Raw genomic sequence first — 14673 nt, 5'->3', positions numbered from 1 at the left:
AAAATCATAATTGTTAAAAGTTAACTGAAGTAGACAATTCCAATCTATGTATATACCCAAAAATCTGGTAGGAGGGACTTGAAAAAATATTGGTATACTGATTCCAAGTATCAGGTGGAAGAAATTCAAGCATTCATAATAGATCAGTAGATAAAGATGTAGAATTTTCTTTAATACAATGTTATTCAGTTTTAAATGGAAGGAAATTCTAAATCTTGAAGACAAACTGCTGAATGAAATAAGCCAAAAAGACCATTTATATGAGGTACCCAAAGTGGTGACATTAATGGAGGTAGAAAGTAGAATTATGCTGGCTACAGACTGGCTCGGGAGAAGTAGAGAGAATGCTTTAATAGATAGCTTCAATTTGGAATATTAATATAATATTTTTTAAAGGTATGGTTAGGATGATTGCAAAATAATACTATAACAATGAGATTTTTAAATCTAAAATGATAGCATTAAGGCTGGACAGATGACTTAGTGGGTAAGAGTACTTGCTGCTCTTTTTGAGGATTCAAATTCTGTCCTCAGTACCCATCTCAGGTGGCTCACAGCCATCTGTAACTCCAGCTCCAGGGAATCCCACGCCTCCGGACTTAGCAGGCACCTGTACTCATGTATTCATATATGCACGCACATATCCACATAATGAAAATAATATAACTAAATCCTCTAAAAAGCAAACTATTTCCAACCTTGTTAATCAAAGAATTGAATTCCATTAGTCTACAGTCTTTTCTCAAGTCATCTTTTGGTTTACACATCATGATGTAGAACTTTCCATCTGAGCCCTTTAATGAGATCTTCTTTGGTTTCTGGAGAGAAGAAAGAACTTCTACCTAAAAAATAATAAGTGTTGTATTTAAGACAAATCTGAAATTCTTTGTTAAATTTAGATATTACAAATATTAAATATGCATCATTATAATAAAAAAAGTGAGAGTATGTAGTAAACTTGTATTTAAAACGTTTCTTTTATTATAGTTACCTAGAAGCTAAAAAGAAGGTTGTTATGAATAGGGACGTAATTTTTCTTTCTTTCTTTTTTTTTCCCCCCAAGACAAGGTTTCACTGTATAGCCTTGGCTGTCTTGGACTAGGCCAGGCTGGCCTCAAACTCAAAGTGATCTGCCTCTGCCTCCCGAGTGCTGGGATTAACGGAGTGCACCACCACGTCTGGCCTGGGACATAATTTCTTAAACATTAGGAATGTATATGAAATTAAAAAAATATATATAAACCTAACTATGTCAGCAAAACAAACACTTACACAAGCATATTCAGAATGTCCTTTCAAAGCAGATACAATTTTGCATAATATTGAAAGGGCATTATTAAAATATATCATATAAATGTATAAAGCTTTCAAAGAATACATTTATTAATTGAAAGTAATTTGCTAGATGCTGGGCACATGCCTATAATCCCAGCACTTGGGGAGGCAGAGGCAGACAGATCTCTGTGAGTTCAGAGGCCAGGTTGGTCTGCTAAGAGAGTTCCAGGAGAGCCAGGGCTGTTACAAAAAGAAACCCTGTCTCAAAAAACAAAACAACAAAACAAAAACAAAAAACCCAAAGCAAACAAAAAAGAAACCCTGTCTCAAAAAACAAAACAACAAAACAAAAACAAAAAACCCAAAGCAAACAAAAAAGAAACCCTGCTTAAGTAAAAAAAACAAAACATGATTGTAATAATATATAATATAAATAGTTCTAAAAAAAAAGTTTTAAAATGTCCTAAGCCATATAAATTTAGGAATAAATACGGGGTTTTCAAAAGCTTTTCCCTATAAGAACTCTAGTACTATTTTCTTAAAATAAGCATACATTAAAGCCTGGTGTAGTTGCACACACCATTAATCTCAACACCTGGGAGACAAAGGCAGGCAGTTCTCTGTGAGTTCAAGGACAGCCTGGACTACAAAGAGAGTTCCAGGATAGCCATGGTTATCATACAGAGAAATCCTGTCTCAAAAAAACAAAACAAAAAATACAAACAAGCAAAAAACCATACATTTAAATCCTTGTTTCACAGGTGGGTGTGTGGAACAGAAGAAAAGGGTATGTGTTCCATCTCCTCTCTATTTTCTTTAAAGACAGCAGAAAATAAAGAAAACTAAAATTGTGAGAAATAGTCATAGTGAAATATGAGCATGTGAAAATCATAATTTTAGGTTGGTTATAATTCCTTATCACTTAACTTTATACCAAAGTACAAGACAATTTCATTTCTCTACATTTCTAGGGTTTTCTTTGTGAACAAACTCATTTAGATTTTCAGCTTATTTGAAGTTATAAATTAACTATATTTTAAAAGTTTTACTATGGTTATATAAAACTGAAGTTTACCACATCATCGAAGCCTGCAAGATAGGCCCAATGCCCAGGAAATGGGTCATGATTAGCATTGGCACCCAGAATTGATGGAAGAGTAGGTATCATAACCGACTGCAAAGGAATGAGGATTTGACTAAATGTTGAGTCTTCTACTAGCCTTTTCAGCATTTTAAAGTGAGTGCTCATGCTTAATGTGGAATTACTTCCATCAACCTGAAAAAACAAATAAATACTGTATTTCAATTTTTCCGTTTACTTTGAATTACAGAATTTTAATTATAATAACCATTTCACTTTTACAATTTCAATTGTTAAGCAGCATGCAATGTCCTGAGTATTTTTAATCATCTCATTTAATCCTCTTTTACCTCATAAACAACAGTTCCTCTATTATAGGAGTTTTTAATGACCAAAGGAGATAGTAGAAACCAGAGCTCTATTTACTATTAGACATAAGAAAATCTGTAAATAACTTTTTTGGGTTTTCAAATCTCATTCGGCAACAAAATGACACTGAATTTCTTAGTGTAAAGAAGAATGCTATGTGTGTTTGATTATGGGATAATCCAACAGATTATCATCAGTTACAATAGCCAATATAAAGTATGACTCCCTTTAAAACCAGAAAAAACTTGAATTCCTAATTGTAGTTTCAGATAAAGAACTAAGCACTTGAACATGCAAAGCACTTATAAGGCTAGTATCCAATGAATAAGTTTTTCCTAGCGTCAGGTACATCAGAGGTCAAGTAGAATTAATGGCAATAATGAAAGACTATCCTTTTGAGAACAGTGTATTCATGAAAGGGACAGAGCTCATGTATAAAGTGCTTGCCTGCTATGCATAAGGCCTTGGGTTCCATGCCCAACACTACAAAAAGGCAACCAGTTAATAACATAAACCCTCCATTCTCCTTCCTATCATATATGTAGCTTAACATACAAGTTTTTAAAGCTTAAGGATAAAGTAGTATAATCAGAGACTGCTTTAATGCATTTTAAATATATTTTTATGGTTGATTTAATATTTTTTACTTAAAATTATTGGCAACTATTAAAATATATTTTCAGAAAAATTCAGAAATGTAGAGCATATCAGGGAGAGGGACATATGCTATAAATTAAAAAAAAAAAAAAAAGACCAAACAGATTTAGCTGGGCAGTGGTGGCGCACACCTTTAATCCCAGCACTCAGGAGGATCTCTGTTAGTTCTAGGCCAGCCTAGTCTACAGAAAAAGTAACAGGACAGCCAGGGCTACACAGAGAAACCCTGTCTTGAAAAACCAAACTAAACAAAAAGAGAAAAACAGATTTATTAAGATAAATCATAGAGGTGTATCTCAGCAATAAAGCCCTATCTCTAGCACTATGAAGAAACAGGGGTGGGGGAGAAAAGATGCAAAGATACCTATTTAAAATATGCTATTTGACCTAATTTGATGTATGTATACTGATGTACTTAAAATCTTTAACATATACATATAATTTAACATAAACATATAAGCTCAAATTACATATAAGTTTCTATATGACATTATTTAACACTGGTTGATAAGTACTTAAGATCTGTGACAGTACCGATTTGTTGCACAATTCTAGTAGCTTGTCTGTTAGGCGAGTTGCATCTCCAACAAACTTTTCTAAAGATTTTTTCATATGGATAGCTTTGGTAAGAATTTCCTTGCATCTGTTCACACGCATGGGATAAGAAGACTGTCAATTAAAAAAAATGGTAAATACAATTGTAGATGTAGGCTCATTGGAAAGAATCAACTTAAGAGAATAATTATGATGTAAGTTTAAAATGATAAGCATCTAGGAAATCAATTCAATAACACCATCAAGAGTTGTAAAAGCTGGGCAGTGGTGGCGCACGCCTTTAATCAATCCTAGCACTTGGGAGGCAGAGGCAGATGGATTTCTGTGAGTTCAAGGCCAGCCTGGTCTACAAAGTAAGTCCAAGACAGCCACGGCTACACAAAGAAAACCTGTCTCAAAAAAAAAAAAAAAAAAAAAAAAGGGTCATAAGAATTTTTAATCTTATAACTAGTGAATTCCTTTGATGGGACCTATATTGAAGAAACAATCTGATATTTTGAGACATAGCATAAAAGAAAAAAGGAAAATAAAGCAAATGCCTTAATGATTTAAAGTTAAATCTATTTTATAATTTTATCTAATTATAAAAACATGACTTCAAAGAATATCATTTATCTAATGTTAGTTATTTAATAATCTAATATTTAAGTGAAAATATTAAATTGTCAATTCAATTAAAAATTTATTGGTAAAAAATGAGTAGAAAAATACACAAGCCGGGAGTGGTGGCACATGTCTTTAATCCCAGCACTCGGGAGGCAGAGACAGGAGATCTCTGTCAGTTCGAGGCCAGCCTGGTCCACAAAGTGAATCTAGGACAACTAAGGGTACATAGGGAAACCCTGTTTCGGAAAAAAAAGAAAAGAAAAGAAAAACACAAAACAAACAAACAAACCACAAAAGTTACAAGAGAATGCTATGAATAGTTTGAATTTTAATTTTCTTATTACCTTTATACTAGCTTTTCTACAAAATTTATCTACTAAATATACTAATCAATTTATATATACCCACTAATAACGTAGTCCTTACTTTAGTATTATATTTTCATGACTTTGGATTAAAACATGCAGGAAAAGTAAGTTAGCATAGGGCTGGAAAGATGGCTCAGAGATTACGTATTCAAGTCTTTAATCTTAACATACTGGTCACTTCATTCATACAGCAAGTATCTCAAAATATTTAATCAAGATGAATATTTTTTAAAATATTAAAAATTACTAGAGACTGAGCATGGTGGTGCACACCTTTAATTCCAGCACTTGAAAGGCAGAGGTGGGTGGATCTCTGTGAGTTCGAGGCTAGCCTGGTCTACAGAGTGAATCCAGGACAGCGAGGGCTATTACACAGAGAAAAACCTGTCTTGGAAAAAAACAAAAACAAAAAAACCCAACAACAATAAAAAAAATAAAAATTACTAACTTAATATAGGCCAGAACCCTGGAATTTGTATTTATATACTTGCTTTAAAAATACATGCCATAATAAGTGGTAGAAGACACTGTGGCGACTAGCTAATGTATTACCTTTGACACAGCAGTCATCATCCACATTGCTTGCTGAGGATAGGCCAGAAACACCTTGGCTATTATTTCCATCAAGACAACAAAAACTTCATCATGAGAATGACAAATTCGAGAGATCAACTGAGAAAAAGCAGTCAAAAACTGATATGGAGCTAACCGATTTGCATGCTCTGTTAGAACACTATTTATTTTAGCCAAATCATTTCTCATTTGTAGACGATCAGAACGGCCACCTACGAGTGGAAAATCAGTTCAAGACAGGAAAAACAAACAACATCAGTATATAAATTCATTTCACAGAAAATGTGATTAAAAACAGCTTTAAAAATATATTATCTGTATACCCACAGCTAGCTTTCAGTGAAAAGACTGTGTAAATAGGAAAGTTTTTAGGTCTAAGAGGCACTTGTTTTTATCATCTGTTTAGGTTTTAGGGTAAATTACATGCTTAAACCGACATCTTTCAAAGTATTAGGGTTATGAAGAAATGAAAAGACTACACTTTCCATTCCTGAATTGCAATTACTTTAAAAGTCTATAGCTTATCTTTCCCTATTTTTTCACATTTAATTTTATAAGATTTTTATTATTTTCTTTCTTGGTTTTTTGAGACAAGGTTTCTCTGTGTACCCTTGACTGTCCTGGACTCACTTTTGTAGACCAGGCTGGCCTCGAACTCACAGAGATCCCCCTGCCTCTGCCTCCCAAGTGCTGGGATTAATGGCATGCACCACCACCGCTTGGCTGATTTTTATTATTTTCCAGTGCGCGCGCGCGTGTGTAGCATGTACATATGACATGAGTGCTGGCACCTGTATAAGACAGCAGCTTTTAGTATCTCTGGAGCTGGAGCTGTAGGAAGTTGTAAACTGCTTAATATGGGCTCTGAAATTAAACTCAGGTCTTCTGCAAGGGCAGTATGTGCTTTAACTGCTGGGCCATCTTCCCAGCCTCGACAGTTTCTTACAACATTATAACATTTGAATTATCAAATTAATTACTGGGTTTTAGTAAGCAGGACTGTGATATCAAATGTTATTGTTATAGTTCTTCCTAGTGCCTTAAATTTTTTACATTAAGAGTCATACCTTTTTCAGCCAGGTGTGGTGGCACATGTCTTAAATCCCAGCACTCAGGAGGCAGAGGCAGGCGGATCGCTCAGTTAGAGGCCAGCCTGGTCTACAAAGTGAGTCCAGGACAGACAAGGCTACACAGAGAGACCCTATGTCTCGAAAAACCAAAAGTCATACCTTTTTCCCATTCATACGCCTTAGCACCAAAATCAAGCCATAGTGATAACATTCGTGGCATTGATTGATATATGAACTGATTTCCATACTGAAGAGACCTGAAAATATATCAACAAGAAATATGATTAGCACAGAGCTCTTCTGTAGGTTATATGAACTAGAATATAAAAGCTTAAACTACCACTTCAGTTATACTGGCTTCTGACAAAAGCTATGACATCATCTACTTATCCATCTGTCTGGCCTTGAACTCAGTTTGCAGCTGAGGATGAGAGCCCAAATGCTCTGCTTCTATCTCCTGGGTCAGAGAGCACAGGCACGGTGTGTATTTGGTGCTACGTATCAGACACACGGCTTCACGCGTGCTAAGCAAGCACCTGGCTATTGAGCTACATCTCTAGTCCCAAAACAATGGTGCTGCTGTTTCTTCCTCGTAGGTCATTGTCCCCTCTTTCATCTTTTCTTGCTAAAGTATTCAGTTAGCCTGCATAAAGAAATTATATATGTTTTATGTTAGTCAAAAGTCTTTTTAATACTTCCTTCAAACGGTCCAAAGAATGACTCCTGTACCTTCATTTGTGTTCCATGGGAGTGAGTTTAATGCTCAGGCATAATCATTCTATTTCTGGGAAATTACATTTCTACATTTTTCTTCAGTCCCCTGCCCCTTTACAGGTGATATGGAAGGAGATATATTTTTATAATCGTGAAGCCAGGAGCTGGAGTTTCTACCACAGACTTTCCCAAATTATACAACCTTTGATGTATCTGCTTCACTTCTGGTATGCTGCATGTGTATCTCCATCCATGCCCAGGGAAAAGTGTACATGCAAACTTCAACTACCACAAACTATGCAGTGGGTTTCGCAAACTTGGAGACACCACAGGGCTCAGCACATCTAGAGTATGACTAAGTGCATCGTAGAAAAACCAACTTCCTGATCCACATGATCTTTGCAATCATAATAACTCCCTTGCCAGGCAACTTATTTTTTATATTTGTATCATTTATTTTTATATCTGCACACAAGTTCTGTTACAAACTATTATTTAAATGTTTCTATATATTTAAGGTTTTGTTCCCTAATTAAACTGTTTTTCAGAACAAACATTTACACTAAAGCAGTAATAACAAAATTATTCAAGGTATATTGTTATTCAAATGAATATCTCAATACATAATTTTTATTCCTTTAAAAATATAAATATAGGAGCTGAAGCGATGGTACAGTGGTTAAGAGCACTTGTTGTTCTTGTGGAGGGCACAGGATCAATTTCCAGCACCCACATAGTGGTTTATTATCATTCATTACTCCAGTTTCCAGAGAATCTGATGCCCTCTTCTTACCATCATAGGCATGAAACAGACACATGGTACATATACATACATGCAGGCAAAACGCGCATAAAATAAATGAGGAAATCTAATTAAAGATTTTATTTATTGGATATGTGTGCTCTGCCTGCATGTACACCTGTATGACAGAAGTGGGCATTAGATTACATTATAGATGGTTGTAAGCTACCATGTGGTTGCCGGGAATTGAACTCAGGACCTCTGGAAGAGCAGACAGTGCTAGTAACTACTTAGCCATCTCTCCAGTACCCAGAGGAAATCTAATTTTACAAACTTTAAATACCAGCATTAAAAAATATCCAAAGTTTCAGTATCACAGGTGTATGATGTAGAAGCTGAGAGTAGTGCTACACACTTTCTAATCCCAACACAGGCAGACTGAGGGGCCAGCTTGGGCTATATAGGCAAGATCACACCACAAACAAACAAAATCACCAGAAAAAAAGAAAAAACCCCAATAACAATGAAAAACAAAGAAATGAATATAAAGTAGCCTTCCTTCTCTGAAGTGTAATTTAAGAAATGTAATAAGTACATTCCATACATGAAGGGGCCCGATATATACTAAAAGTAAAAATAAAAATATTTTAAAATTGTTTATTCTAGAAAAAAATACAATTACTAATTGTCTTGTTTCTGATCCCATTTCAAAATGTCAACAAGCCAGTAGTTCTCCTGTAATAACACAGCCATTAAGAAAACCACTAATATTTATAGTTACTAGTAACTACAAGTATGGAAACAAATTAATGAATTTGAGTTTAGATCTTACAAAATAAAATTTTGAATCAGGAGAATGAAATTTAGCTAAATGTTATTCAAATGTGGATATATAAATACTGCTTTAATTACTGAAAAATAAATATTTAACTGAGAAATGACAAAACCTAAAAAGTAAGAAATTTTAATAAAGTTATTGCTGTTAAGTCAGAATCTTTTACTAGAAAGTAATAGCACATGAATACAAGAACTATGAAATGTCATTATTCCTAAATTAATAATTTACCAAATATAAATACTAAGCATGACTATATATATTCATACATATGTATACATATATGAATACAATGCATATATGTATTGGCATCTGAAACAGAAAGTTAAATTCCAAGCATGGCAAGAGGATCAGGAAGGTCAGTCCAGACTTAGCTACATAGGGAGTTTGAGGCTAGCCTGGACCCCATAAGACTGCAACTCACAAAACAAAACGAAATGTTGTATTCTATCCTCTGCCTAGTTCAAGGGCAGGCTCCTGCCAGGTGATGCACATCTGTAACCCAGCACTGAGGACACTGAAAGGAGTAGGAGTTCAATAAGGAACTGAGCTATAGATTGAGACTCAATCTCTAAAATGTAAAATCAAAATAAGGAGGGGGGGGGGCAAGATTCTTTATTTGGTATAACTTCAAAATAATGTACTTATTTGTTTTATAGGATTTGAGTAGGAGAATATTCTTAACTACTATTACATTTAACAATTAAACATATTAAGTTTAAGGTCTTCTGAAAGATTGTACATGGTGATTCTAGGGATGACTGTCATAGTCTCCTGAGTATTAAGATTATGGGTATTGGCCACCATGTCTAGAAAATGGCAGATTAAAATTTTTTTGCTGGGTGTGATGGCACATGCCTTTAATCCCAGCACTTGAGAGACAGAGGCAGGCAGATCATTGTGAGTTTGAGGCCAGGCTGGTCTACAAAGCAAGTCTAGGACAGCCAAGGCTACACAGAGAAACTCTGTCTTGAAAAAGCAACAACAGGGGCTGGAGAGATGGCCCAGCGGTTAAGAGCACTGGCTGTTCTTCCAGAGGTCCTGAGTTCAATTGCCAGCAACCACATGGTGACTCACAATCATCTATAATGTGATCTAATACCCTCTTCTGGCCTGCAGGCATACATGCAGGCAGAGCACTGAATATGTAATAAATAAATAAATCTTTAAAATAAAAAAAAAAAATTAAAAAAAAAAAAGAAAGAAAGAAGAAAAATTTAAAAACATGATAGGCAAGTGTTCTACTATTGAGTTATATCTACAGTCTAGTACTGTTGATTATCTAAAATTTTACACACACACACACACACACACACACACACACACAATTTTCTCTACCTAAAGAAAAAAACTGAATGAAGAAAAATATTCTGGGACTGGAGTCATAGCTCAGCTCTAGCTGTTCTTACAGAAGACCCAGGTTAAGTTCCCAGCACCCACAAAGCAGTTCACAACTGTAACCCAGTTCCATGGTATCTGATGCCCTCTTCTGGCTTTCAAAAGTACTACACATGCACATGGTAAACTTACATATATGTAAGCAAGTACGCAAACACTCACATACATAAAATAAAGGTAAATTAAACATAGAAAGAAAAAAAAATTCTCTCTCAATTAAGCTGTAGAATAAACCCAAGCATGGTAAAACAGAAAACAATCTGAATATGCTATGATATGCGATAATATTCATCCACATTTAATCTCAAATATAGAGTTCTCATACTTACCTTCCAAAATGCAGGACTATATACCGGATGAGATCACCTTGCTTTTCCATTTTGTTATCTGTTACCATGGGCATCAGTTTGTCATAGTACTTGGCAAGGTAGAAATGCCCATCTTCCCACTCTGGCAAAAACAAGGTCACATCCTATGGAAAAGACATAGGATACATACATATCTAAGCAAATCTCATCCTAGGCTGGGGCATAAAGTACTAATAGGTGATTAAACATCAAAAGTATGCAGCACATAGCAAATTCAAGCTGCTGCGTGTAACTGGCTTCATACGTAGTGTTCCATCAGAACAATAAGCTCAAATGTGTGATGCTGATAAATATCCTTGCCAGGTGTGGCAGACAACACCTGTAATCTTAGCACTCAGGAAGCTAAGGCAGCACGATTTCAGTAAGTATGAGACAAACCTGAGATACATATACAAGGTGAGTTCCACTTTTCTGAGGTATAATTTTCGTATAAACTATGTACCCTGAGTATATAAGCTTTTGACAAATATCTGTGGAGTAATGACGCCAATCAAAAAACTATTACTATCAATATATGTTACTTTTACTTACTCTGGTATGACATAATAAATGCACACATCTCACCCCTCTTCTTTCATTAACCATGTCTTTGATATACACGTGCATGGTTACATGCACCAAAAGCTCATTTCTCTTTTTTTGGAGACATGATTTCATTATACAACCCAGGCTGACCTTGAACTCACCATCCTTCTACTTCTACTTTCTGGATGCTGGCATTACAGGTGTGTGTACCACTATAGCCCACACACAAGAATTCATTTTAGATAGTTGTGGAATAGTATTCTATCATATGACCACACCATGGTTTTGCTTAGTCATCTTTCTGCGGTAGATTAGATGGCCTATTTTGTTTTTGTGAATAAAGTTACAGTAGCTATCTTATGTAACTGGTTTTAGGGCTGCATACCTAGAAGTAGAATGACTAGATATATCACAGGCATATGCTAAATTTTATACTGCTACCAGCCGTGAGGAGGTATCTAGTTGTCATAATAATAAGTTTGCTAGTTTTTACACTAGCAACATCCCCAGCTCCAAAATCATATCTTTAAAGTGTACACACACACACACACACACACACACACACACACACACACACACACACACCCCGAGTCAAAGCTCGAAAACCATCACTGTTACTAAACATTATAGAACATTGTCATCATCACTTCAAAACAAAACCCTCTACTCATTAGTTATCAATCCCCATCCCTAACCCTTGGCTTTGAAAAGTCCTAGTTACTTTTAAATTTCCATCTCAGTTTTTCTTCATACATCACTGGAAGGTTTCATATTTTTCTTATCTTTATTAAATTTTAATACCTCATAGAGAAGTTATATCATTTTTATAAAGAAATTCCATGGGCAGGGGATGTTGCTCAGCTGGTAGTGTTTGCCTAACATGGACAAGGTTCTGAGTTGAAGTCTCAGCTGTGGATTAAGCTGGGTGTGGTGGTGCACACCTCTAACCCTAGCACTGAGGGAAGGGAGGCAGTAGGATCAGAGTTCCAAGGTCATCTTTGACTACAAAGCAAGGTCTAAACCACTGAGACCTACCTAAAAAACATTAGGCTCAGATATGGTTAACTTTGTATAGAAAGATAAGAATATTACCGTCGTGAATAGACGAGGTTGTAGCACAGTGCCTATTCTATTTCAGGATTTCACAGTTGGTTTCAGAAGTAGATTTACTGTGCAATTATTTCTAACTTGGGGGTCATAGTTTCATGTAATATTCATTTGTGGTAATTCCATATACTTATGATTCTTATTTTATAAAAAAGTTTTCTGGAGTACTATTACACACATGTACTTCAATATAGACTTTAAAAAATCATTTACCCCATTAAAAAAACCAAATGGTTTACATTACATATATACTTACCTTATATTTTTTCATAACTGCATTGCTTTCAAAGTTAGCTGTTTCTTCCATAAACCGGCCAACTAGCAGCGTGGCTCGACCATGGATTAACATGTGCTTACTCTCAGTTGGGGATTTATTTTCAGGAAAACATAATTCAACACCTTTTTGAAGGACAATAAGTGCCTGGTGAACATCACCCTAAAAGGAATCAGGCAATTAATAAATCTTTAAGAGTATTTATTTTTGCACCAACCAAGGACAATACATGCAGTATACACTGAACCCCTACTCAGATCTAACCAATGGGCAGGACATTCTCTACAGTTTGGGTGGAGAGCAGTGACTGACTATGACATGAACTCTGGTGCCCATATGTGACCACTTCTCTTTGGTGGGGAGGCCTGCTGGCACTCAGAGAAAGGATAAGCAGGCTACCAAGATGAGACTTGATAGGCTGTGGCCATATAGTGGAGGAGGTCCCCTTCTGTCACAGACCTAGGGGAGGGGAATAAGGTGAGAGGGAGGGAGGAAGGGAGGAACAGGAGTATACAAATGAGGGGATAACAATTGAGATATAATCTGAATATATTCATTAAATATAAAAAAAGAATATATTCTTATCCAGGCTATGTTGGCAAATGCCTTTAATCCCAGCACTCAGGAGCCAGAGGCAGGTGGATCTCTGAGTTTGAGGTCACCAGTGCTACACAGAGAAACCTTGTCTCAACAAAGTTATTGTAAATTCAAGTTTATCTGTCCCTCCTTCTTAAAGTTCTAAGGAAGCATTGACGCAGTTTGCATAGAACCCTTTAATCATTCATCTGTTTACTCATCCACTTTAAAGTACAAGGAACTGACTATATTTGTAGATGTTTTGGAACACCAACGATCCATAAATTAAAATCTCTGGCTTAAAAGTTCATAGTTAATTGGATATGATGCTATATGTCTATATTTTTACCACTCAGAAGATGCAGGCAGGAGGATCACAAGTTCAAGGTCAGCCTTGGCTACAGTTAGATTTTGTCTCAACAAAACCAAACCAAACCAAGCAAACAAACAAAAATAATAAAAGACATTCACAATCAACTGAAGAACCAAACCTGGCAAAACATCAATACATTTAAGTGTTATATAAACACAGGTAGGTATTTTAAGGGATAGAGAAAGGAGTTCCCAAAAATCTATCTAAAGATACAGGAAAATGGGCTGGAGAGATGGCTCTGCAGTTAAGAGCACTGTCTGCTCTTCCAGAGGCCCTGAGTTCAATCCCTGGCAACCACATGGTGGCTCACAACCATCACAACTATAATTGATCTGATGGTCTATTCTGGCATGTGGGTATACATACAGATAGAGCACTCACATGCATAAAATACATTTTAAAAAAAGATACAGAAAATAAAAGAGACCAGTAAGCCAGGCAGTGGTGGCGTACACTTTTAATCCCAGCACTCAGGAAGCAGAAGCTGGCAAATTGGATCTCTGTGAGGTTGATGCCAGCCTGGTCTACAGAGCTAATTCCAGGATGGCCAAAGCTACACAAAGAAAAAAGTCTGATTTTTGATCTTAAATGGAAAAAAAATCTGAATTTGGTCTTAATGAGTAGAAAATATTCTGCCACATAATTTAGTAAGTGGCATTTTAGTTAGATTGTATTCTATGTACAAGTGTGGGCCTAAGTGTGTGTATGTGGTACATATGTGCAGGCGTACTCAAAGGCCAGAAGAGGGTATCAGATCCCCTGGAACTGGAATTACAGGTGGTTTCAAATCACCTGATGTGGATGCTGGCAAGATGTGGTTCCTCTGCAAGAGGAACAAATATTCTCAATGACTAGCCATCTCTCCAGCCCCAGAAACACTTAATTTTTAATTCTAGCACTTAAGGGTTTAGAATGAGGTCAGTATATGACTCTGGCTGGCATAGAATTCTTTATCTCGATCAGGCTGCCCTTGATTTATGGTGATCCTCTTGTTGCTCTTATCCTGAGTACTATGGTTGTAGGCCTGTACTACCACACCAGGCAGAAACAATACTTTAAATTATAATCTATGATGAAGCAGGGGCTGATAAACAGAGGTCAGCCACGTTCCCAGTCTACATACTGATAAAAGTGAAAACCTGATACTCATTACCATGCAAATTCCCATTATCTGCAAGAAGTATGTTCCAAGACCACCAGTGTGTGC

At 36.0% G+C, this 14673-nt stretch overlaps 1 protein-coding gene across 1 annotated transcript in view; it reads right to left on the bottom strand.

Annotated features, from left to right (window-relative positions):
• Atr (ATR serine/threonine kinase) overlaps positions 1-14673 on the bottom strand; it is a 97474-nt gene that overhangs the window by 14996 nt on the left and 67805 nt on the right. Inside the window, 7 exon segments of the mRNA XM_051140721.1 lie at positions 699-842; positions 2351-2551; positions 3917-4051; positions 5464-5696; positions 6714-6811; positions 10573-10715; positions 12500-12679. Coding sequence (XP_050996678.1) covers positions 699-842; positions 2351-2551; positions 3917-4051; positions 5464-5696; positions 6714-6811; positions 10573-10715; positions 12500-12679 — 1134 coding nt within the window.

This window comes from Acomys russatus, chromosome 32 (assembly GCF_903995435.1).
Source record: "Acomys russatus chromosome 32, mAcoRus1.1, whole genome shotgun sequence".
NCBI lineage: Eukaryota > Metazoa > Chordata > Mammalia > Rodentia > Muridae > Acomys > Acomys russatus.
Note: the sequence above shows the minus strand (reverse complement) of the source record. Positions and strands in the feature narration are given on the sequence as shown.